General features: G+C 39.9%; 1 protein-coding gene across 5 annotated transcripts in view; it reads right to left on the bottom strand.

The window, feature by feature from the left end:
- The window catches only part of Ube4B (Ubiquitination factor E4B), a 679226-nt gene that overhangs the window by 54698 nt on the left and 599379 nt on the right, over positions 1-25149 (bottom strand). For all 5 annotated transcript variants that reach the window (XM_076183024.1, XM_076183023.1, XM_076183022.1 and 2 more), the window contains 2 exons: positions 4374-4548; positions 4091-4237 (listed from right to left, as the gene is read on the bottom strand). In XM_076183024.1, the coding sequence (XP_076039139.1) occupies positions 4091-4237; positions 4374-4548 (322 nt within the window). The remainder of the gene's footprint in view (positions 1-4090; positions 4238-4373; positions 4549-25149) is intronic.

The following is a 25149-nucleotide window of genomic DNA, read 5'->3' as shown; positions in this document are numbered from 1 at the left end:
GCTGGCATTGGCTGCTGCCCGCGAGATTTAAGTCCCGTAGTGAAGTGGTTAAGGGAGAGCGACTGGAGGAAGTGGATAGTTTTAGATACTTGGGTACAAATGTGGCAGGAAAAGGTGGAGTGGAGGTGGAGGTAGAATGTAGATTGAGAGAAGTGAGTAAATGCCTTGGTGGATTGAAGAGTGTAATGAGGAATAGACATTTGGGAATGGATGCTATGAGGAGACTGTATGAAGGAGTGATTGTGCCAACAGCACTGTATGGGGCAGAAACATGGAACATAAGAGAGGAAGAGAGAAGGAGTTTGAATGTGTTTGAGATGAGGTGTCTGAGAAGTATGATGGGGGTTACTAGGCTGGATAGAGTGAGAAATGAGGAGGTGAGGAGAACAGGGGTGGAAAGGGAGTTGGGAGATAGGGTTGATGAAAGAGTATTAGGATGGTTTGGACACATGGAAAGAATGAGTGAAGAAAGACTAATAAAAGAGGTATGGAAGGCAGATGTGGAGGGAGTGAACATGAGGGGACGTCCTAGGATGAGATGGATGGATGGGGTGAAGGGGGCTTTGGGGAAGAGGGGAATGTCTGTTGAGTAAGGAGAGGAGAGGACAGAAGACAGGGATGAATTGAGAATGGTTGTATATGGATGATGTTGTGATGCATGAGGTGGAATGGGTGGGGGGATGGAGGGTGAGGTAGTATGTTTGAACAAAATTTGACCCAGCCTGAAGGGATTTCTCCCCCACCTTCTCCTTTAATGCATGGGGGGATGGAGAGGGGGGTCGCCAATTTAATGAAGTGGCCTTGCTGTGGATGTGCTGTGACTTGCGACACTGCCTCTGACCCAGGGCAGTGGACAAGGTGCAGGGATGACCCATCATCCAGGAGGTGCTAAGATGGGAGGGAGGGTGCAGGGGAGTGGAGTGTATTTAGGGATGGAATGGGTGGGAATGATTTTATGCCTTTTCCTTTTTGGCTACCTCCCTTGTAAGAGGGAAAAAGGCTTGGTGTATTTACCTAGTTGTATTTGGCGGGAAGGGGAGTTATGCTCGTGGTGTCCAGCCTTTGTATCTCGTAGTGTCTAGTTTGAATGGTTTTTACGCATACTATTACATTATCCAGTTTGTTCCAAGTGTCCACTACTCTATGTGGAAAACGGTTTTTCTTCAGTTCTCTTCTGTAGCCATTTTTTATTTTCTTTCCATGTCCTCTTGTGTTTCTCTTGTCCCAGTTTAGTAAGTCCTCTCTATCAAGTATCTCTGTGCCTTTCATGATTCTGTAGATGGTCAGTAGGTCACCTCTCTTCTTTGCTCCCGGGTCGATAACTCAAGTTTAGCCAATCTTTCCTCATATGATAGGTTTGCAAGTGCAGGTGTTATTTTTGTTGCTGCTCTCTGGATTCTTTCTATTTTCTTTATATTCTTTTTGGTACTGGTTGATCACAATGTCGCTGCATACTCTAGTCTAGGCCTTATCAATGTAACCAATTTTTTTTTTATCATGTCTTTGTCCAAGTATGCAAATGCCACTTTTATTGATCTTAGCAAGTTGTAAGCCTCCCTGACAATTTTGTTAATCTGTTTATCATAGGACAAGTCGTTTGTGATAATTACCCCCAAATCTTTTTCGGATCCTGCCTTCTTTACCTCCTTGGTTCCGATTGTATATTTTCCTGATATTCTGTTTTTGCTTTTTCCAAACTCCATTATGCTACACTTCTTAGTACTAAAGTCCACTTCCCATTTCTGACTCCAGTTCCATACCTTATTCAGGTCTTCCTGCAGTGCTTCACAATCCTTATCAGTTTCTACTTTCCTTAACAGTTTGGCGTCGTATGCAAAGAAGCTCATGTAACATTTCACGTCCTCGTCCATTTCATTCACATAAATAGCAAACATTACTGGTGCCAATACAGATCCTTGCGGTACTCCACTGATCATCTCTTTCCAATCTGAATATTTTTCTCTGAGCACTACTCTCATCTTTCTACCAGTCAGGAAGTCCTCCATCCATTCTAGTAGGTTCCCTTGTATTCCTCCTATGTGTTCCAGTTTTTTTTAGTAATTTTCTGTGTGGTACTTTGTCAAAAGCTTTTTGCAAGTCTAGGAAGGCACAATCAGCCCATACATTTCTTTCTTGCACTATGTCTATTAGTCTTGAGTAGAAGCATATTAAGTTTGTGGTGTATGATCTTCCTTGTCTGAACCCAAATTCTCTTGGGTTTATTATGTTGTTGTCTTCCAGATGTTTTACCCATCTATTCTTGATGATTTTCTCACTAATTTTGGCTATAGTGCTTGTTAGTGATACTGGCCTATAGCTGGTGGGTTCTTCCTTGTTTCCTCTTTTATATATTGGTACAATGTTAGCATTTTTCCAGTCTTTAGGTATCTTTCCTTCTTTGAGTGAGCTATTATGTTGTGTATTTTGTCCATTAGTTCTTTGCATTCCTTTAGAATCCAATTTGCAATTCCATCAGGGCCATGTGATTTTCTGACGTCAAGTTTTGATAGATGTTCTGATATTTCTTTTTGTGTTGTTGTAAACTCACTCATGTGGGGAGATTGCCTTTATTATCTTCATCCCAATTTTGTATTTTCTCTCTGGTGAAGATGGATTTAACCACTTCCATACGGTGACGCCTATGTAGGCATCATGAGGAACAAGTGGGTAAGTGATGATGCCGACATCGGCGTCTTGATTATATCTATTGTAGTCGTACCTTCGTAACCTCCATTCTCTCTAAACTGGCTTCATCATATTTTCTATGGTTATCAAAATTCACAGGTGAAAGAGAACGAATGATTGAGCACTGACTTTATTTTTTATAATGCGATTATTATGATGCAACATCGCACGTTGAGCAGCTAATGCTGCCAGACGTGCGATGTGCCCCGGAGTGAAGAGGTTAAAGTGATTGTTCATGACTTTGGCCATTTCTAATTCTTCTGTGTATTCTATATTTCCTAGGCATAGTTTCACCATTTCCTGTTTGTTTTTAACTTTACCATTCACATATCGATAGAATAGTTTGGGTTGATCTTTGCATTTATCTATAATATCCTTTTCATGGTTCCTTTTCTCCTCTCTTCTCACATTAACATACTCATTTCTATAATTTATATAAATTTGCCATTTGCTAGGTTTTTTACCTTTTCTACACCTTTTCCAAGCTTTGTCCCTTCTGTCTTTTGCCTCACTGCATCTTTTGTTGAACCAACATTTGATGTACTCTCTCTTGCTTTTGTCTTGGTACATGCCTGTAATTTTCCATCAAGATATTCCATTTCTCATCCACTTTTGTCTCTTCCATATAGAATTTTTCCCAGTTTGCATTCCGGAAGAATATCTTTAGTTTTGCAAAGTCCGTTTTGTTGTACATCAATCTTCCTTTCCTATGCTTTTCATTTCTCTCCATGTCTATTTCTTCCTTTAGTACAGATTCGATGAGTATATGGTCACTCTTTCCAATTGGTGTCTTGTAATGGATTTTGTCCACAATTTCAGGTTCTGTTGTAAATATCAAATCTAGTTTCGACGGCTCTTCATTGCTTTTGTATCTGGTGTTTTCACTGACCCATTGGGTCATTGTGTATTCCATAGTCATATCCAGCAGTATATTACCCCACAAGTCGTCTCCTCCTCGCACTGTCATGTTATCCCAACAAATTTCTTTGCAATTGAAGTCCCCCATAATTACCAGATTACCCCTGCCCATTAGTATCTCATTTAGTGATTTCCTTGTATCTTCTAGCATTTTTGTATGTTCGTTCTCTTTCCAAGCATTCGTTTTTGGGGGCACATAGGTCACCACAAACTTATATCAATGGGAACCATAATGATGAGTCTCTCTATCTCTCTCTCGCTCTTTTTTTTTTTTTAATCAAATCCTTCCAGTATTTGTAAGAAGTCTGCAAATAGTGCTGGTGTATGTATGTATGTAGAATGTGTCAAATAAATTTCTCTCACATCCAAGATGTTTCTACTATTACTTCATTTAATGTTCTTCAAACAAGTATACAGCAGCCATGAGAGAAGAAAATCTGTCAATTAGATCAAAGGAATCAAATAATTCTAGATTCCTGTCACCTACCTGGCTTCAACATGTCTTCTGAAAGTGCCTGACGAGTAAATGGGTCTGTTGGGTCATTGAGGAGGTGTCTAATAATTGTGTGTCTATCCATGATTTTACCAGATGGTAACTGAACTGGGTCTTCCATCAGTGTTGACATCAATGGATCTGAAATTTAACCAAACAGCTTCTTTAAATCAGATTAAGTAATAATGTACTGGAGACAATACTTATGATATTATCACAATTTTTTATCAAGTCTTCCAAACACTTGGTGTACATATTTCCCAGACAAAGGCCCTACCCATGAAGTGTTCTGGTGCATCACTGTAGTCTTCATCATTTTTGAGGTTTGCCATGACCAAAGCATGAGCCTTTTCACCCAGCTTTCTAAATTTATGAACATCTGAAGCAGGTTTCATTAGTATTCTTTCCATCTTTGTAGCTGCAGTTTCAAACAACTGCTTCTTGAATGATCTCTGAAATGGAAAAATTACCTTAAATATATAAAGACAAGCTAAAATGTGTACAAAAGCACCTGGGATGATACAATCCTAATAAGGTGAGAAATACAACCAAGCAAAGAGTGAAGACAAAAGGAGAGGGGAAAAAATGAGAGAAGCAAAGGGACAAAAAGAGGAAAGAGAAAGAGAGAGAGAGAGGGGGGGGGAGATGTAGACAGAAGGGAGAGGGGGGATGGAGAGAGGGGGGGAAAGAAAGAGGTGGGAGAAAGACAGAGAGCTCAGCTCAGTCTGTTCAGAGACCTCAGCTCAATCTGTTCAGAGACCTCAGCTCAGTCTGTTCAGAGACCTCAGCCCAGTCTGTTCAGAGACTTCAGCTCAGTCTGTTCAGAGACCTCAGCTCAGTCTGCTCAGAGACCTCAGCTCAGTCTGTTCAGAGACTTCAGCTCAGTCTGTTCAGAGACTTCAGCTCAGTCTGCTCAAAGACCTCAGCCTGGTCTGCTCAGAGACCTCAGCTAGTGAACTCCTCAGTCTCCTCAGAGACCTCAGCTAGTGAACTCGTTTGCTACCTGGATACCAGCTAGCGAATAGCTCATTAAGTTTATTACTTCCTGTGAAGTTTACAGTATATCTTCGAACAGTGAAAAGTGATTGTGTTGGGTTTTTGTAATTGTTACAGGTATAAGTGGTGTTCTAGTAATTTAGAATCAAAACAGTAGTCTGTTACTGTACTCCAAAGGTAGGAGTAATAGTATAAGGTAAGCAGAGTAAGCTTCATGTATTAGTTCATTTAGCAACTGCTTTTATTTCTCTAGTTGACTTCTATTTTTTCTTTACCGTTTGTATTGTCGAAGGAGCAAAATGGCTTGTGAAGGTTGTGTGAACCTGGAGGACCGTCTCAGGATGTGTGAGGAGGAAATTTGTCTTCTCAAGAGTGCACTCTGTGAGAAGAGCGAATCCTCCACACAACTCAAAGAGCGTTCCACCTCTTCCACTTCCTCCACTGCCGTAAGTAGAGGACAAAATATCACTGTAGGATATAATGTCAGTCGAAGACAGAATATCATTTTAGGAAGTGATGCTGGACAGAATGTCAATGAACGATGAGTGGCCAGTGTGGGACACGGTAATGGAGAGGGGCAAGGTGTTCATGAGAGATCAGATGACTGTGAGGGACCAGATGTCTGTGATGGGGCAAGTGTCCATGAGGCATTGAATATCAATGAAGGACCAAATGTCAATATAGAGCAAGGTGTCACTAAAGAACAAAATTATAATGTAAAGCATGATGTTGAAACTCAAAACCAACAATGCCATTTTGTGGAAATTTTCCACAAATTTGTGGGAGAAATTTGCTCACATGGGGTGTTTTTTTAGCAAATTACTTGTTGCAATGAACTTGTTTGTGTATATAAAAATTCCTTTTTGTGGGAAAAAAAAGTGGAAATCCAGATTTCCTTGTAGGAATTTTGTGTAAAAAATCTCACTCATTTAAGGGAACTGGCATAGATCACAGTGGCAACACTGCTCAAAACTAATAAAAAAGAAATAATCACAAGAGTTTTTAATACCATATAAGCCCATGGTTGCATTTTTGCAACAAAAAACATGGTTCAACTTGTTCATACAAGTATCCTGAGTGAGAGTTGGTAGTGTTTATGACCATGTCAGTGTTCATTTGAGATTTGTAACAATCAAATGCAGTCAATATTTTACTCCCAGAATTCTTTCATTTTCATACAGTGGGGGATTTTTCATTCACTATGTCTTTGTGGAAAAACAACTATGTATCAAAAACTATTGATATTATGCTGAAATTTGAATCATTCCCTTATATTACAGTATATACCCAAATGACAGAAAATTTTGAAAGTAATAAAAAAATGTTTTGGAAAGAAATTAAGAGGAAGAAGAGGCGAATCAAGTAGAGAAGAAAAGGTAAAAGGTGCAGATGGAAAGATGATAATGGAAGAGAAGGCAGTAAGGGGAAGATAGGCAGAATATTTTAGGGAGTTGCTAAATGTGAAGGAGGATAGGGAGAGAAAGACAGCTGCAGTGGGAAATGCTAAGAAAATGACCGTGATGAGTGAGGAAAATGGAGGAGAAATAAGGAAGGATGAAGTGAATGCAGTTGTTAAGATGATGAAAGCATGTAAGGCATCTGGTCTGGATGGATGCCATGCAGAATGTCTAAAAAAAGGAGCTACAGTGATGGTGGACTGGCTGGTGAGGTTATTTAATGTTTGCTGGAGAGAGGGTAGAGTGCTGGGGGACTGGAGGAGTGCCTGTATAGTTCCACTTTGCAAGGGAAAAGGGGACAAGTGTGAATGTAGTAGTTTCAGAGGGATTAGCTTGTTAAGTGTAGTTGGGAAGGCTTATGGGAGGATCTTGATTGAGAGGATTAGGAGAGGAACAGAGGGAGTAATTGGTGAGGAACAGTGTGGATTTAGGACGGGTAGAGGTTGTGTAGATCAGATCTTTGTGGTAAGACAGATATGTGAGAAAGCTATAGGAAAGGGGAAGGATGTTTTTTGGGCTTTTATGGATCTGGAAAAGGCTTACAATAGGGTAGACAGAAAGGCACTGTGGGAGGTTATGCAGATATATGGGATAGGAGGAAAGCTTCTAGGAGCTGTCAAGAGTGTTTATGAGAGTAGTAGAGCTTGTGTCAGGATTAGAAATGGAGAGAGTGAGTGGTTTGAGGTAAAGGTGGGACTTCATCAAGGATGCGTTATGTCGCCCTGGCTGTTCAACTTATACATGGATGGGGTAGTGCGAGAGGTAAATGCAAGGTAGTGGGTCAGGGATTGGAGATGGTTAAAGAAAATGGAGAAAAGTGGAAGGTGAGCTAGCTGTTGTTTGCTGACGACACTGCACTTGTGGCAGGATCGGAGGAGGGATTGAGGAAGTTGGTGACAGATTTTGGAAGAGTATGTGATAGAAGAAAGCTAAAGATAAATGTGGGTAAAAGTAAGGTGATGAGATGTACAAGGGGTGAAGGTGGCAGTTGACTGGAAGTGAGCATTAAGGCAGAGCGACTGGAGGAAGTGGATAGTTTTAGATACTTGGGTGCAAATGTGGCAGGAAAAAGTGGAGTGAAGGTGGAAGTAGAATGTAGATTGAGAGAAGCGAGTAAATGTCTTGGTGGATTAAAAAGTGTAATGAGGAATAGACATTTGGGAATGGATGCTATGAGGAGACTGTATGAAGGAGTGATTGTGCCAACAGCACTGTATGGGGCAGAAACATGGAACATAAGAGAGGAAGAGAGGAGTTGGAATGTGTTTGAGATGAGGTGTCTGAGAAGTATGATGGGGGTTACTAGGCTGGATAGAGTGAGAAATGAGGAGGTGAGGAGAACAGGGGTGGAAAGGGAGTTAGGAGATAGGGTTGATGAAAGAGTATTAGGATGGTTTGGACACATGGAAAGAATGAGTGAAGAAAGACTAGTAAAAGAGGTATGGAAGGCAGATGTGGAGGGAGGGAACATGAGGGGACGTCCTAGGATGAGATGGATGGATGGGGTGAAGGGGGCTTTGGGGAAGAGGGGAATGTCTGTTGAGGAAGGACGGGAGAGGACAGAAGACTGGGGTGAATGGAGAATGGTTGTATATGGATGATGTTGTGATGCATGAGGTGGAATGGGCAGGGGGATGGGGGGTGAGGTAGTATGTGTGAGCAAAATTTGACGCAGCCCGAAGGGATTTCTCCTTGTCTTCTCCTTTTATGCATGGGGGGACGGAGAGGGGGGGTCGCCGATTTAATGAAGCAGCCTTGCTGTGGATATGCTGTGTCTTGTGACACTGCTTCTGACCCAGGGCAGTGGACAAGGTGCAGGGATGACCCATCATCCAGAAGGTGCTAAGATAAGAGGAAGGGTGGAGGGGTGTGGAGTGTATTCAGGGATGGAATGGGTGGGAATGACTTTATGCCTTTTCCTTTTTGGCTACCTCCCTTGTAAGGGGGAAAAAGCCTTGGTATATGTATGTATGTAAGTACCACTCTCATTTTTTTCCTACTTAAGAAATCTTTCACCCATTCCAGCAGTTTACCTTGCATTCCTCCTATCATTTCAATTTTTCTTATTGATTTTTTATGTGGTACTTTGTCAAATGCCTTCTGCAAATCCAATAAGGCACAATCTGCCCAGCCATCTCTTTCTTGTATTATCTCAATTAATCTCAAGTAAAAGCAGATTAGGTTTGTGGTGCATGATCTGCCACTTCTAAAGCCAAATTGTTTGGGGTTTATTATTTTATTTTCTTCCACGTGTTTGGTCCATTTGTTTCTGATGACTTTTTCACATATTTTTGCTACTGTGCTTGTATGGGATACTGGTCTGAAGTTTGTAGGATCTTCCCTATTTCCTCCTTTATATATTGGTACTGTGTTTGCATCTTTCCAATCATGCGGCACCTTTCCCTCTTTGAGTGAGAAGTCAATTATCTTGTATAGTTTATCTGCCAGTTCGTCTATACACTCAGTATTCAATTTGCGATTCCATCTGGTCCATGTGATTTCCTGACATATAGGTTTTTTATCAGGTCTCTTATTTCTTTTTGTGTTACCTTTATTTCTTTCATCGTGGGTGATCTTTCTTGTTGTCCATCTTCCCAAGATTGTGAGCTCTCAAATGTAAAAACAGACCTGAAATGTCTGATCATAACTTCTGACATCTCTGTGTCGTCTATATATTCTTCATCTTGCAATTTCACTATTTCATGTTTATCCTTTAGTTTTTCATTTATATATCTGTAAAAGAGTTTAGGTTGATCCTTACATTTGTCTATAATATCTTTTTTCTTTCCTGCGTATTTTCACATATTCGTTCCTAAGTATTATACATGTTTGCCATTTGGATTTTTTTTTTTTTTTTTTTTTTTTCATCTTTTCCAGGCTTTGGCTCTCCTATCTCTAGCCTCACTACACCTTTTGTTAACCCCTTCTGTACGGTGCCGCACACGTAGGCGTCATGAGGAGCAAGTGGATTCGCGACACTGTCATATCGCCGTCTTGATTATATTTATTGTAGTCGCCCCTGTGTTTTTACACTCTCTCAAATGTGCCCTGAATCCCATTCTCTGTGGTTTTCAAAATTTGCGGGTGAAAGAGAGAACGATCGATATAAGCGATGACTATATTTTATGATGCGAGTATTATTACGACACGTCGTATGGCTGGCATTGGCTGCTGCCCGCGAGATTTAAGTTCCGTACTGAAGTGGTTAAACCAACACTTTATGTAGATTTTTTTTTTTTTTTTTTTGGTACATATTTGTTAATTTATTCCTTGTACTTTTCTTTGAATATGTTCTATTTGTCTTCCATCTTTGTTTCCTCTTTAGAGAATTTATCCCAGTTTGTGTTTTGGAAGAATTTTCTTAGTTTTACAAAGTCCGTTTTGTTGTACATTAATCTTCCTTCTCTATGTCTGTCATTCTTATCTACATTGTTCTGTTCTTTTAATTCAAACTCTATTAGTATATGGTCATTGTTTCCAATTGGTGTTTTATACTCCATTTTGTTCACAATATCTGGTACAGAAGTTAATATTATGTCTAGTTTTGACAGTTCCTCATTGTTTCTATATCTAGTATTTTCCTTAACCCATTGTGTTAGGGTGTATTCAATGGTCATATCCAGTAGAATGTTGCTCCAAAGTTCATCTCCCCCTTTAACTATCATTTCTTCCCAGATTATATCTTTTGCATTAAAATCGTCCATCATTACTACATTTCCACCCTCTTTCAGTAACTCATTTAGCACAATCATTATATCTTCCAGTAATTTAGAATGTTGGCTGTCTGACCACACTCGTGTTTTTGGTGGTACATACACTACTACAAATTTTCTGCTTTGGTTGTATATGGATGATGTTGTGACTGCATGAGGAGGAATGGGCGGGGTAGTATGTGTGAGTAAATTTTGACGCAGCCCGAAGGGATTTCTCCCCGTCCTCGCCTTATATGCAAAGGGGGACGGAGAGGGGGGGTCACCGATTAAATGAAGCGGCCTTGCTGTGGATGTACTGTGTCTTGCGACACTGCTTCTGACCCAGGGCGGTGGGCAGGGTGCAGGGATGACCCGTCATCCAGGAGGTGCTCAGATGAGAGGGAGGGTGGGAGGGGTGTGGAGTGTATTTAGGGATGAAATGGGTAGGAGTGTTTTTATGCCTTTCCCTTTTTGGCTACCTCCCTTGGAAGGGGGAAAAAGCCTTGGTATATGTATGTATGTATGTATCTTTTTGTTTGCAATTTTGATCATAATTAATTGTACATTGCCTTTGTCACATTTAGACCCTTTTTGGTCAATATCATGACACTTCCTCCTGCTTGCCTGTTCTATTTTTCATCCAGTGATTGTATAGACCATGTCCCACTATGCTTGTTGATAGAGGTCCTTTCAATTTTGTCTCCACTGTTACCATGATGTCAGGTTTTTCTGTTTCTAGATAGTCATTTAGTTAATTGATTCCAGAGATCATGCCATCGATATTTGTGTATGCCACTTTTTGTTTCATATTTTCCATTCTTTTTTGGTTTAAGTTTCCATTTTTTTGATGTACCATATTTTCAGACCCAAGTCCAGCACTCTCCAAAAAACTTGTTTTTTTTGCCATCTCTGTTCTCTTCTCATTTCTATCATTGGCTTCAATTCTGAGAGTTTTATCTTTCTCTTTTTCCTCATCACTCATTTCCTTTTGTATCCATATATGTTTGAATTTATCACTGTTTGCCAGTTTAACCCCTTCCATACGGTGCCGCACACGTAGGCGTCATGGGGAGCGAGTGTATTCGCGAGGCTGCCATATCGGCGTCTTGATTATATTTATTGTAGTCACCCCTCCATAATGACATTCTTTCTAATTCTTTTGTAATCGCATTTTCTATGGTTATCAAAATTCACGGGTGAAGAGAGAACGATCGATATAAGCGGTGACTATATTTTATGATGCAAGTATTATTACGACACGTCGTATGGCTGGCATTGGCTGCTGCCACCGAGATCTAAGTCCATGACGCCTACGTGTGCGGCACCGTATGGAAGGGGTTAACCGCTTTCGATAACATCTCCTTGGCTATCATTTGAGTTCTTAGTTTCATTTTCAGAGGTCTATTGTTTTTCTTTTGAATATTTGCATACCCTATGGATTTCAAAATTTTGTCCTTCATCCTGAATTTCTTTCAGAATCTCCTTAACTATTTCCTTCTCCTTTTCTCTCTGGTATTTATAGATATCATGTTTTTCCTGGATACCATGGACCACAATGCACTTACCTTTGTCAACTGCATCTCTCACCCAATTTTCCTTTTATTTACTTTCATAGCTGTTTCTTTTGCATTTTCCTCCATCTGCTTTTGTAATATTTCTCCAAAATATATATATTTTTTTCCTGTTCTTGTTTCCATTGATTTTTTTTATTTCAATGAGGTCTGTTTCTTTGACTCTTCCACCTTTCCAGTCACTACTTGTAATTGTTCTTTGACCTCCTTTTTCATTCTTCATTTTTATTTTTGTCCTCATTTTTCATTCTCTCGTTTTCTCTTTTAAAGATTTCAATTTCGCTATTTAGGTCACTTAATTCTTTAATCGTTTGCTCATTACTCGTACGCAAAGTAATCAATTACCTATGCACAGCTCAGTAATCCAGTTTTAAATCTATAATTTCTTCTATCAAGTCATTTACTTCACGATTCCTTAACCTCTTCAGTACGGGCCAAAATCTCGCAGGCAGCATTAGCTGCCAGACGTACGATGTGTCGTAATAATACTTGCATCATAAAATATAGTCACCGCTTATATTGATCGTTCTCTCTTTCACCCGTGAATTTTGATAACCATAGAAAATGTGATGAAGACAGTTTAGAGAGTATGTCATTACGCAGGGGCAACTACAATAAATATAATCAAGACACCGATATGGCAGCCTCGCGTATCCACTTGCTCCTCATGCCGCCTACGTATGCGGCACTGTATGGAAGGGGTTAATGCATTACTATATCTAATTTCTCTATGTCTAAGCTTTTATCTCTTTCACCTGGGTTTCTTTGAAACTGAAAAAAAGTTACTTTCCCACCTTTGGCTTTTTCTTGGAGTATCTATCAAATGATGGCATTTGGGGATGACACCTCTAGGACTTTCCACTATACTTATGTCCAGTCCTCACTTTGTAGGTTCATTTGTTATTCTTTCCTCTTTTTCCTTCTCCATTTTGCCAAAAACTATACTTATTCTAAGAACTGGAAAGGCATTTACCAGTCATATGAGTACCATGGCATCCTGTACAATAACAACTGGTTTCCTTCGTTATCGGCGACAAAACCACTAGATAGGCGTGCTCAATCGCAGCATTTTCTTTTGCTTTGGTGTCTAGTATGTATTTACCTAGTTGTATTTTACAGGATGAGAGCTATGCTCATAGTGACCCGTTTTCATATCTCTCTACATCCAGTTTATTCTTAAAATCGTATATAGTTTTGGCATTCACTGTTTCTCTGTTCAGTTTGTTCCAGACATCAACCACTCTATGTGGGAAGCTATTCTTTTTCAGGTCTCTTCTATAAGTGTCCTTCTTTAGTTTCTTTTCATGTCTTGTTTCTCTTCTGTCCCACTTTAATAAGTCATCTCTATCGAGGATTTCCATCCCTTTCATAATTCTGTAAATGGTCAATAAATCACCTCTTTCTCTTCTCTGTTCCAGTGTTGACATATGTAGTTTCTCCAATCTTTGTTCATATGTCAGATTTGCCAGTGTAGGTGCCATTTTTCTCGCTGCTCTTCGGATTCTTTCTAATTTTCTTATGTTATTCTTTGTGCTGGGTGCCCACAATGTTGAGGCATATTCTAGTTTAGGTCTTGTCAGTGTAACCACTACTTTTTTAACCATCTCCTCATGTATGTATGCACCTAAAAAGACTATAAAAAATTAAAAAGACAATACAAAATTAATATTGCTGATAAATCCAAAGAGAATCCCAAAGAATTCTATACTTACATTAGAGATAAACAGTTATCAGGAATCACATTGGCACACTACTATCTGCTGACAGTCAACTTGATTATTCAAATGAAGGAATGTGTGATATTTTAAATTATTATTTTAGATCAGTATTCATAAACGAAACACCTCGAAGTAAACTCCAAACTGAAACCTATGAAAAGTCTAGGGTGACCATACAACGGTAAATATAGAAAAAATCAAAAGTTGTATACAAAAACTTAAATTCAATATAGCACCAGGGCCTAACAGTTGGCATCCAAGATTCTTAAAGGAAATGAAAAATGAGATTGTTGCTCCATTAGAAATTATTTTTAAGAAAACCATACCTGGAGATGTCCCATGAGAATGATGCTAGCTAACGTTACTCCCATATTCAAAAAAGGTGACAAAAAGAAACCAAATAACTACAGCCCTATAAGCTTGACTTCAACTGTAGGAAAAATTATGAAAACTATCATCTGAGATGCTATCAAACATCATTTAGAAAGTAACTGATAAATGATAGCCAGCATGGATTCAGGTGAAAACATTCTTGCATGACTTACACAAATTCTACAACACAGTCATATTGAATTATGACAAAAGAAACAATATAGATTTAATATTTCTACATATGCCAAAGGCCCTTTCTCCTTTCCAAGGGAGGTAGCCAAAAAATAAAGGCACAGAAACTACTCCCACCCATTCCATCCCCTACATACTCTACTTCTCTCAACCCTCTTCCCTCCCTCTTGGCACCTCCTGGCATAAGAGGATCTAGGAGTTAATATATTTAGACTTTGCTTTTGATACCATCCACCACGAAAGCCTACTTACTAAATTAGCTTCACACAGAATAAGTGGTAGCCTATTAAGTTGGACTAGTAATTGGTTGAACGATTGAAAACAGTTGTTCTAAATGGCAAAACTTCTAGATGGAAAAATGTTGCGAGTGGAGTTCCTCAAGGTTCTGTTCTTGGGCCACTTCTATTCATAGTACAGACGCTCCTCTACCGTATTTTGCGGCGTATAGTGCGCGACTTTTTTCCGTTGGAAGGGACTAAAAATGGGGGGTGCGCGTTATCCAGTGGTGCGCATTATCTACGGCCTACTATAAAAATTCTGCGTCTATGTGTGTAATTTTTTCACAACGTGACGATGTTGGCCGTCACAAAGTCGGGATGGTACACTTCTTCGTGACGTTCCGTGAGAACAAGAAGAACAGCCATGGTGACATAAAAGAATACGCCAGCATGGGCTATATAAATATTTGGTATAGGTAGGTATCTATCGAATCTTATTTTTCATGTTTAAATAGGCCTAAACACCATGAAACATGATCAATATTCATGATATTTGCCCATGTTTACAGCATCCTAGTTTGAATTTTTATGTTGGCTTTGTTGCTTCACTTTAGGTATGGTACAAATTCCGTTGCGGCCGTTCATAAACTCGTGTCAAACACCTGACTACAACACCCTCTTTCGGGAGTTATATTAACTAAACGTCACCTCGATGAGAGACTGTCCTATTTCACCACTGTTATTGCAGGTTCAAAGCTAAAATGAAACAGTCCGTAGTTTGTTTCAGTATTAAATAAAAAATGGTAAAGACGAATTATTTCCTCAAGATATAAAATTAACATTTTCTGTAAAAATCCTGAAATTTTTCTGTATATTTTACTTTCAATCAACTTTTTTTAGATCATATTTCCTACAAACTATTTAAGCTACAAAGTAATAAGGGACCAACGCACAACATGAGTCATATACCGGTACATGTAGTTCCGACTTTTTCTTAGTTGTGTCCTGATTGATGCCTAAACTGACAATTTAGTGACAAATCAACAGATTTCCCAGCGGTGGCTCTAGCCAATGAAAAATACTTCTCCATGTAACCTCGTTCACATGATACTAAGTAATTAATTGCCGTTATTTCATTGTTTTATTTAAACTAACATTAATTATCGTAGTCTATGCAAATATTTGGGATCCGTAAAACAGCACTGGTACCAACATCATGAACGTTGGCCGTTTTAGCTCACCCGGTATATGCTAGATCTGGGCCGAGATTGACAGTTCTATTGCCAATCTAGCCTACACTAAACACCCTCTTGCAAGAGTTTGTTAAACTAAACGTCACTTCAGTAAAGACACTTATGAACCAAAACATAGTTTGTTGCTGCATGGCGATAAAAACTTGTACACAGTGATAAAAACTTGTAAGATGAATTATTCCCTCAGGATAGTAAATTACAATTTTTCTGTAAGAATCCGAAATTTTTCATGTACATTTTGCATTCAATAAACTTTTCATGGCTCAAATTTCCCACAAAACAATGGACCAACGCAAGCAGGAGTCGCATACATGCAGTTCACGAGCTTTAGCCACCAGTGACTTTTCCTGGCATGCGCGTTATAAGTCGGTGCGCGCTATCTATGTACTGAGATAACGAAGTGCATGGGTGCGCATTATAACCCTATGTGCATTTTAAGCCGGAAAATACGGTACTTACGTTCATTCGTTTTACGTTTTTTTCGATTTTACGTTTTAACTGACTATAAAAAAAAAATGGTAAAAAATGTTTTGTTGGGTGAATTTTTTAGTTTAGCGCGCTCTCCGTAGTTCAAACAATACTTGCGCACGATGCTGCGTCCATTGTTTACATTGCACAAACGACAAACTGAACATGCCTTGCCTCCTCCTCCTCCTCCTCCCCCTCCATCTCAATTTGTTGCTTGAATTTATTTGAAATTAATGTTATTATTTTACAATGTTATGTGTATAATTAATGATTTAGTTTTTTTTTTTTTATAAGATAGGGTAATAGAATTTACAGATGTATAGTACAGTAACTTACGTTCATTTTCAACTTACGTTCGGCCGTTCGGAACATAACTAAAACGTAAGTTGAGGAGCGTCTGTATGTATATAAATGATATAGACCACGGACTGAAATCTATTGTCTCCAAATTTGCAGAATGGCAAACGATCACTTAAACCAATCATTCAAGAAGATTTAGATAAACTACAGCAATGGTCTGAAAAGTGGCTAATGAAATTTAACACAAGTAAATGCAAGGTTATGAACATAGGTAAAAACAACAGTATGATTACAAGTTATTTGGAAATTCGTTAACAGAGTGGATAGTGAAAAGGATCTCAGCATAATTATCAGTAATGATCTCAAAAAATGTAAGCAGTATATTTCAGCCTCTGAGAAAGCAAATAAGATTCTAGGACTGATTGCATGATCTTTTGACTTCAAAAGTCCATATCTCATTAACAAGCTATATAAATCGTTAGTTTGTCCACATTTGGAATATGCTGTTTCCATATGGTCACCAAATCTCAATGAAGACATTGACAGATTGGAAAAAGTACAATGGCAAGCCACAAAACTGATTCCAAATATCAAAAATACATCATATAAAAATCGACTAAAACACATGAATTTGTTTTCCTTAAAAAAGCGTAGACTCAGAGGTGACTTGATCCAGGTCTTTCAGATTGTAAAGGGAACTGACATCATAAGTGACAAAATTTTCACACTGAATAAGAATCCGAAAAGAAATAATGGTCTCAAACTGTCAGGATATAAATTAAATTTGAAAGTTGGTAGAAACAACTTTGCCAACCATGTAGTTAATGAATGGAATAAACTTCCTGCATAAGCAGTGCAATGTAGTTCAGTTTGAAGCTTTAAGATTCTTTAATGCCTCCCATTTATTTTATATTATTTGTTTGGTATTATTTATCTGGGGTATTGGCTGCATGTTCTTGTGCCAAAGGAGCATGCAGTTGATACTTTAGGGTCTATATGGGGCACCCCTACGGACCAGAGCCACACACCATTTTGTCTGTGATAAGAGGAAAACTATGTTCATAGAGAAATGATGACACTTTTATACTATGACTGTTCCTCCGTTATCCTGTCCCCCAACCTCTGGTTACTGTTGTGTACCATTTCTCTGAATATTCATTTCCTTTTTTTGCCTACCCTGTGGTGGGGGATGAGAATACTACCACAAAGTCTTTCCACTTGAGTCGTAAGAGGCGACAAAAAACGTGACAGGGGGATGGGATTAGGAGTCCTGCTACCTGTAGCCCCAAAGGGGACATTCCTAAAAAAAGTAAAGGCATATGAGGGTCTGGGAGTTTTCCAACCAGTGCCCTAAGGTTTGGGTCTTTTAATGTGCGTCGATGTGGTACAGATGAGAGTAAAAGGGAAGAGATAGGCAGTATGTTTGCGAGAAGAAAGATGGATGTGATGGCTTTGAGTGAAACTAAAATGAAAGGGAAGGGTGAATGTAGAGTTTGGGAGTGTGGCTGGGAGGTACTCAGGAGTGAAGAGGGGACAAGGGAGAGAAGGGGTGTCTATACTAGTAAGTGAAGAAATAAGTAAGCGTGTAGTGGAGTGGAAGGTTTCATCAAGGTTGATGTGGATGAAGGTGAAGCTGGAAAGTGAGATGTGGGTTTTTGTAAGTGCATATGGGCCTGGCAGTGAGAGGAGCATAGAGGAAAGGGAGGATTTTTGAGTAGATATGAGTTCATAGAGGGATTACAGAGAAATGTCAATGTAGTTGTATTAGGAGACCTTAATGCCAGGGTAGGAAACAAACCAATAGACGGAGTGATTGGGAAGTACGGAGTTCCAAGTATAAATCGTGGTGGAGAATTGATGGTGGAGATGTGTCTTGAGAGTTGATGATAACAAATACAATGTTTAGGAAGATAGTCAAGCATAAGTACACATGGGAGAGGGTGGTGGGTGGAAGGGTGGCAGATGGAGTGTTAATGGACTATATAGTGGTGACCAGGAGTATGGTAGGAAGAGTTAAGGATGTACATGTTCTAAAGGGAGAGAGTGGGGGAATATCAAATCATTTCCTGGTGGAAGGTAAATTGAGAGTGGAGAGTAGGTGGAGACAGAGGAAAAGGGCAGAAGGTAGGGAGGTACTTAGAGTGAACTGCTTAAATGAGAAAGAAAAGGAGAATGAATATAAGCTGAGAAAGGAGTGGGAGGGAGTAAAGGATAGAGCAGAACTAGGAATGGAGGAGGAATAGGGATGGTTCAAGGAGGGAGTCATAAGGTGTGCAAAGATGGTGTGTGGAACAAGGAAGGCGGGAGGAAATAGAAGAAAGGGTAGTGAGTGGTGGGATGAGGAATCAAAGAAGGGTGTAGAAGAGAAAAAACAGGCATTCATAGTTTGGCTACAAATTAGAATGAGGGAAGTATGAGAGGTACAAAGTAAAGAGAAGGTAAGTTAAGCATAAGATAAAGGAAGCAAAGATAAGAGTAGATGTGAAATGGGGTAAGAGTATGACAAAAAAAATTGAAAGTAATAAAAAGATGTTTTGGAAAGAAATTAAGAGAGGAAGAGGAGGCGATTCAAGTAGAGAAGAAAAGGTAAAAGGTGCAGATGGAGAGATGATAATGGAAGAGAAGGCAGTGAGAGGAAGGTGGGCAGAGTATTTAAGGGAGTTGCTAAATGTGAAGGAGGATAGGGAGGGAAAGGTAGTTGCAGTGGGAAGTGCTAAGAAAATGAGAGTGATGAGTGAAGAACATGGAGAAATAAGAAAAGATGAAGTGAAAACACCTGTTAAGATGAGAGCAGGTAAGGCACCTGGGCTGGATGGATGCCATGTAGAATGTCTGAAGAAAGGACATACAGTTTTGGTTGACTGGCTGGTGAGGTTATTTAATGTTTGTTTAAGAGAGGGTAGAGTGCTGGAGGACTGGAGGCCTGTATAGCTCCGCTTTACAAGGGAAAGGGGGACAAGTGTGCATGTAGTAGTTTCAGAGGGATTAGCTTGTTGAGTGTAGTTGGGAAGGCTTATGGGAGGGTCTTGACTGAGAGGATTACGAGAGGAACAGAGGGAGTAATTGTTGAGGAACAGTGTGGGTTTAGGACAGGTAGGGGTTGTGTAGATCAGATTTTTGTGGTAATACAGATATGTGAGAAAGCTATAGGAAAAGGTAAGGATGTTTTTTTGGTCTTTTATGGATCTGGAAAAGGCTTACAATAGGGTAGACAGGAAGGCACTGTGGGAGGTACTGCAGATATATGGGATAGGAGGAAAGCTGTTAAGAGCAGTCAAGAGTTTTTATTAGAGTAGTAGAGCTTGTGTTAGGATTAAAAATGGAGATTGAATGGTTTGAAGTAATTGTGGGACTTCGTCAGGGATGTGTTATGTCACCCTGGCTGTTCAATCTATACATGGATGGGGTGGTGTGAGAGGTAAATGCAAGGGTAGTGGGTTAGGGGTTGGAGATGGTTAAAGAATATCGAGAAAAGGGGGAGATGAGCCAGTTGTTGTTTGATGACAACACTGCGCTAGTAGCAGGATCAGAGGAGGGATTGAGGAAGTTAATGGCAGAGTTTGGGAAGGTGTGTGAAAGAAGGAAGCTGAAGATAAATATGGGCAAAAGTAAGGTGATGAGATGTAAGAGGGGTGAAAGTGAAAGCAGGCTGGAAGTGAGCATTTAGGGTGAGAGAATGGAAGTGGATAGTTTTTGATACTTGGGTGGAAATGTGGCAGGAAAATGTGGATTGGAGGTAGAATGCAGATTGAGAGGAGAGAGTAAATGCCTTGGTGGATTAAAAAGTGTAATGAGGAATAGACATTTGGGAATGGATGCTAAGAGGAGATTGTATGAAGGAGTGATTGTGCCAACAGCACTGTATGGGGCAGAAACATGGAACATAAGAGCGAAAGAGAAAAGTTTGAATGATTTTGAGATGAGGTGTCTGAGAAGTATGATAGGGGTTACTAGGATGGATAGAGTGAGAAATGAGAAGGTGAGGAGGAGAACAGGGTTGGTGAGTTGTTGTTGTTGTCGTTCCCTAGACTGTCTGTCCAAGCAGTCCCGTCGGTTGGGAGATAGGGTGGATGAAAGAGTATTAGGATGGTTTGGACACATGAAAAGAATGAGTGAAGAAAGATTAGTAAAAGAGATATGGCACAAAGTGTGCAAAGATGGTGTGTGGAACAAGAAGAACAGGAGGAAATAGAAGGAAGGGTAGTGAATGGTGGGATGAGGAAACAAAGAAGGTTGTAGAAGAGAAGAAGTGAGCTTTCACTGATTGGTTACAAAATACTTTTTTTTCTTTTAGGAATGTCTCCAGTGGGGCTACAAGGAGAAGGATGCCTAGTCCCAATCCCCGTCCCTTTCTTCTCGCCTCTTACGATCCAAGTGGAAATACTTGGTGGCAGTATTCTTTTCCCCCACCACAGAAAATGAATACTCAGAGAAATGGTACAAGACAGCAAACAAGGGGTTGGGGGACAGCATAACGGAGGGACAGTCATAGTATAAAAGTGTCATCATTTCTCTATGAACAGAGTTTTCCTCTATCATATACAAAATGATGTGTGGCTCTGGTCCGTAGGGGTGCCCCATATAGACCCTAAACTATCAACCGCATGCTACTTTGCAACAATAACAAGCAGCCAATACCCCAGACGGGAGGTGCTAAGATAAGAGGGAGGGTGGAGGGGGTGTGGAGAGTATTTAGGGATGGAATGGGTGGGAATGATTTTATGCCTTTTCCTTTTTGGCTACCTCCCTTGTAAGGGGGAAAAAGCCTTGTTATATGTATGTTACAAAATAGGACGAGGGAGTCATATGAGAGGTACAAAGAAAAGAAAAGAGAAGTAAAGCAAAAGGTAAAGGAGGCAAAGAGGAGAGCAGATGTGAAATGGGGTAAGAGTATGACAGAAAATTTTGAAAGTAATAAAAAGATGTTTTGGAAAGAAATTAAGAGAGGAAGAGGGGGCAAATCAAGTACAGAAGAAAACGTAAAAGGTGCGGATGGAGAGATGATAATGGAGAAGAAGGCAGTGAGGTGAAGATGGGCAGAGTATTTTAGGGAGTTGCTAAATATGAACGAGGATAGGGAGGGAAAGATAGCTGCAGTGGGAAATGCTAAGAAAATGACCATGATGAGTGAGGAAAATGGAGGAGAAATAAGGAAGGATGAAGTGAAGGCGGTTGTTAAGATGATGAAAGCAGGTAAGGCACCTGGTCTGGATAGATGCCATGTAGAATTTCTAAAAAAAAAAAGGAGGTACAGTGATGGTGGACTGGCTGGTGAGGTTATTTAATGTTTGTTGGAGAGAGGGTAGAGTGCTGGAGGACTGGAGGAGTGCCTGTATAGTTCCACTTTACAAGGGAAAAGGGGACAAGTGTGAGTGTAGTAGTTTCAGAGGGATTAGCTTAAGTGTAGTTGGGAAGGCATATGGGGGATCTTGATTGAGAGGATTAGGAGAGGAACAGAGGGAGTAATTGGTGAGGAACAGTGTGGATTTAGGAGGGGTAGAGGTTGTGTAGATCAGATTTTTGTGGTAAGACAGATATGTGAGAAAGCTTTAGGAAAGGGGAAGGATGTTTTTTGGGCTTTTATTGATCTGGAAAAGGCTTATGACAGGGTAGACAGGAAGGCACTGTGGGAGGTTTTGCGGATATACTGGATAGGTGGAAAGCTTCTAGCTGTCAAGAGTTTTTATGAGAGTAGTAGAGTATGTGTCAGGATCAGATATGGAGAGAGTGAGTGGTTTGAGGTAAAGGTGGGACTTCATTAGGGATGCGTTATGTCGCCCTGGCTGTTCAACTTGTACATGGATGGGGTGGTGCGAGAGGTACATGCAAGGGTGGTGGGTCAGGGATTGGAGATGGTTAAAGAAAATGGAGAAAAGTGGGAGGTGATCCAGCTGTTGTTCGCGGACAACACTGCGCTTGTGGCAGGATCAGAGGAGGGATTGAGGAAGTTGGTGACAGAGTTTGGGAGTGTGTGTGAAAGAAGGAAGCTGAAGATAAATGTGGGTAAAAGTAAGGTGATGAGATGTACAATGGTGAAAGTGGCACAGCGACTGGAGGAAGTGGATAGTTTTAGATACTTGGGTGGAAATGTGGCAGGAAAAGGTGGAGGTAGAATGTAGATTGAGGGAAGCGAGTAAATGCCTTGATGGATTAAAAAGTGTAATGAGGAATAGATATTGGGAATGGATGCTAAGAGGAGACTGTATGAAGGAGTGATTGTGCCAACAGCACTGTATGGGGCAGAAACATGGAATATAAGAGAGGAAGAGAGGAGTTGGAATGAGATGAGGTGTCTGAGAAGTATGATGGGGGTTACTATGCTAGATAGAGTGAGAAATGAGAAGGTGAGGAGGAGAACAGGGGTGGAAAGGGAGTTGGGAGATAGGGTTGATGAAAGAGTATTAAGATAGTTTGGACACATGGAAAAATTGAGTGAAGAACAACTAGTAAAAGAGGTATGGAAGGCAGATGTGGAGGGAGTGAACATGAGGGGACATCCTAGGATGAGGTGGATGGATGGGGTGAAGGGGGCTTTGGGGAAGAGGGGAATGTCTGTTGAGGGACGGGAGAGGAGAGAAGACAGGGGTGAATGGAGAATGGTTGTACCTATTTACCTAGTTGTATTTTGCGGGAAGGGGAGCTATGTTCGTGTTGTCCCGCCATTGTATCTCTCAGTGTCTAGTTTGCTTTTAAACTCGTGAATGGTTTTTGCGCTTACTATTTCATTATCCAGTTTGTTCCAAGTGTCTAAAACTCTATGTGGAAAACTGTTTTTCTTCAGTTCTCTTCTATAGCTATGTTTTCTTAATTTCCTTCCATGTCCTCTTGTGTTTCTCTTGTCCCAGTTTAGTAATTCTTCTCTATCAAGTATCTCTGTGCCTTTCATGATTCTGTAGATGGTCAGTAGGTCTCCTCTCTCTCTTCTTTGCTCCAGTGTCGGTAGCTCCAGTTTAGCCAATCTCTCCTCGTATGATAGGTTTGCAAGTGCAGGTGCCATTTTTGTAGCTGCTCTTTGGATTCTTTCTATTTTCATTATGTTCTTTTTGGTACTAGGGGACCACAATGTTGCCGCATACTCTAGTCTAGGCCTTATCAATGTAACCAATATTTTTTTTATTGATCTTAGCAAGTTGTAAGTCTCCCTGACAATTTTGATAATCTGTGTATCATAGGACAAGTCGTTTGTGATAATAACTCCCAAGTCTTTTTCGGATCCTACTTTCTTTACTTCCTTGGTTCCAATTATATATTTTCTTGATATTCTGTTTTTGCTTTTTCCAAACTCCATTATGCTACACTTCTTAGTATTAAAATCCACTTCCCATTTCTGACTCCAGTTCCATACCCTATTCAGATCTTCTTGCAGTGCTTCACAGTCCTTATCAGTTTCTACTTTCCTTAACAGTTTGGCGTCATCAGCAAAGAAGCTCATGTAACAGTTCACGCCCTCGTCCATATCATTCATATAGATAGCAAACATTATTGGAGCCAGTACAGATCCTTGCAGTTCTCCACTGATCACCTCTTTCCAATCTGAATATTTTTCTCTGAGTACTACTCTCATCTTTCTTCCAGTCAGGAAGTCCTCCATCCATTTTAGTTGGTTACCTCGTATTCCTCCTATGTGTTCCAGTTTTTTTAGTAGTTTTCTGTGTGGTACTTTGTCAAATGCTTTTTGCAAGTCTAGGAATGCACAATCAGCCCATCCGTTTCTTTCTTGCACTATGTCTATTAGTCTTGAGTAGAAGCATATCAAGTTTGTGGTGCATGATCTTCCTTGTCTGAACCCGAATTGTCTTGGGTTTAATATGTTATCTTCCAGGTGTTTTACCCATCTATTCTTGATGATTTTCTACAAATTTTGGCTATAGTGCTTGTTAGTGATACTGGTCTATAGTTGGTGGGTTCTTCCTTGTTTCCTCCTTTATATATTGGTACAATGTTAGCATTTTTCCAGTCATAAGGTATCTTTCCTTCCTTGAGTGAGCTATTTATTACGATGTGTATTTTGTCCGTTAGCTCTTTGCATTCTTTTAGAATCCAATTTGCAATTCCATCCGGGCCATGTGATTTTCTGACATCCAATTTTGATAGATGTTCTGATATTTCTTTTTGTGATGTTGTAAATTCACTCATGTGGGGAGAATGTTTGTTATTATCTACGTCCCAATTTTGTATTTTCTCTCTGGTGAAGACAGATTTAAAGTGGTTGTTCATGATTTCAGCCATCTCTAATTCTTCTGTGTATACTATATTTCCTTGGCGTAGTTTCACTAGTTCCTCTTTGGTTTTAAGTTTACCATTTACATACCGGTATTATAGCTTGGGCTGATCTTTGCATTTATCTATAATATCCTTCTCATGGTTCCTTTTCTCCTCTCTTCTCACATTAACATACTCATTTCTATAGTTTATATAAATTTGCCATTTGCTTTGTTTTTTGTCTTTTCTCCACCTTTTCCAAGCTTTGTCCCTTCTGTCTTTTGCCTCACTGCATCTTTTGTTGAACCAACATTTAATGTACTCTCTCGCTTTTGTCTTGGTACATGCCTGTTTACCCCCTCATTGTAATTATCCAACAGTATGTTCCATTTCTCTTCCACTGTTGTCTCTTCCATATAGAATTTTTCCCAGTTTGCATTCTGGAAGAACGTCTTTAGTTTTGAAAAGTCTGTTTTGTTGTACATCAATCTTCCTTTCCTATGCTTTTCGCTCCTCTTCATCTCTATTTCTTGCTTTAGTACAGTTTCGATGAGTACATGGTCACTCTTTCCAATTGGTGTCTTGTAGTGGACTTTGTCCACTATTTCAGGTTC

This window comes from Oratosquilla oratoria, chromosome 3 (genome assembly GCF_046742065.1).
Source record: "Oratosquilla oratoria isolate Oo_2021 chromosome 3, ASM4674206v1, whole genome shotgun sequence".
NCBI lineage: Eukaryota > Metazoa > Arthropoda > Malacostraca > Stomatopoda > Squillidae > Oratosquilla > Oratosquilla oratoria.
Note: the sequence above shows the minus strand (reverse complement) of the source record. Positions and strands in the feature narration are given on the sequence as shown.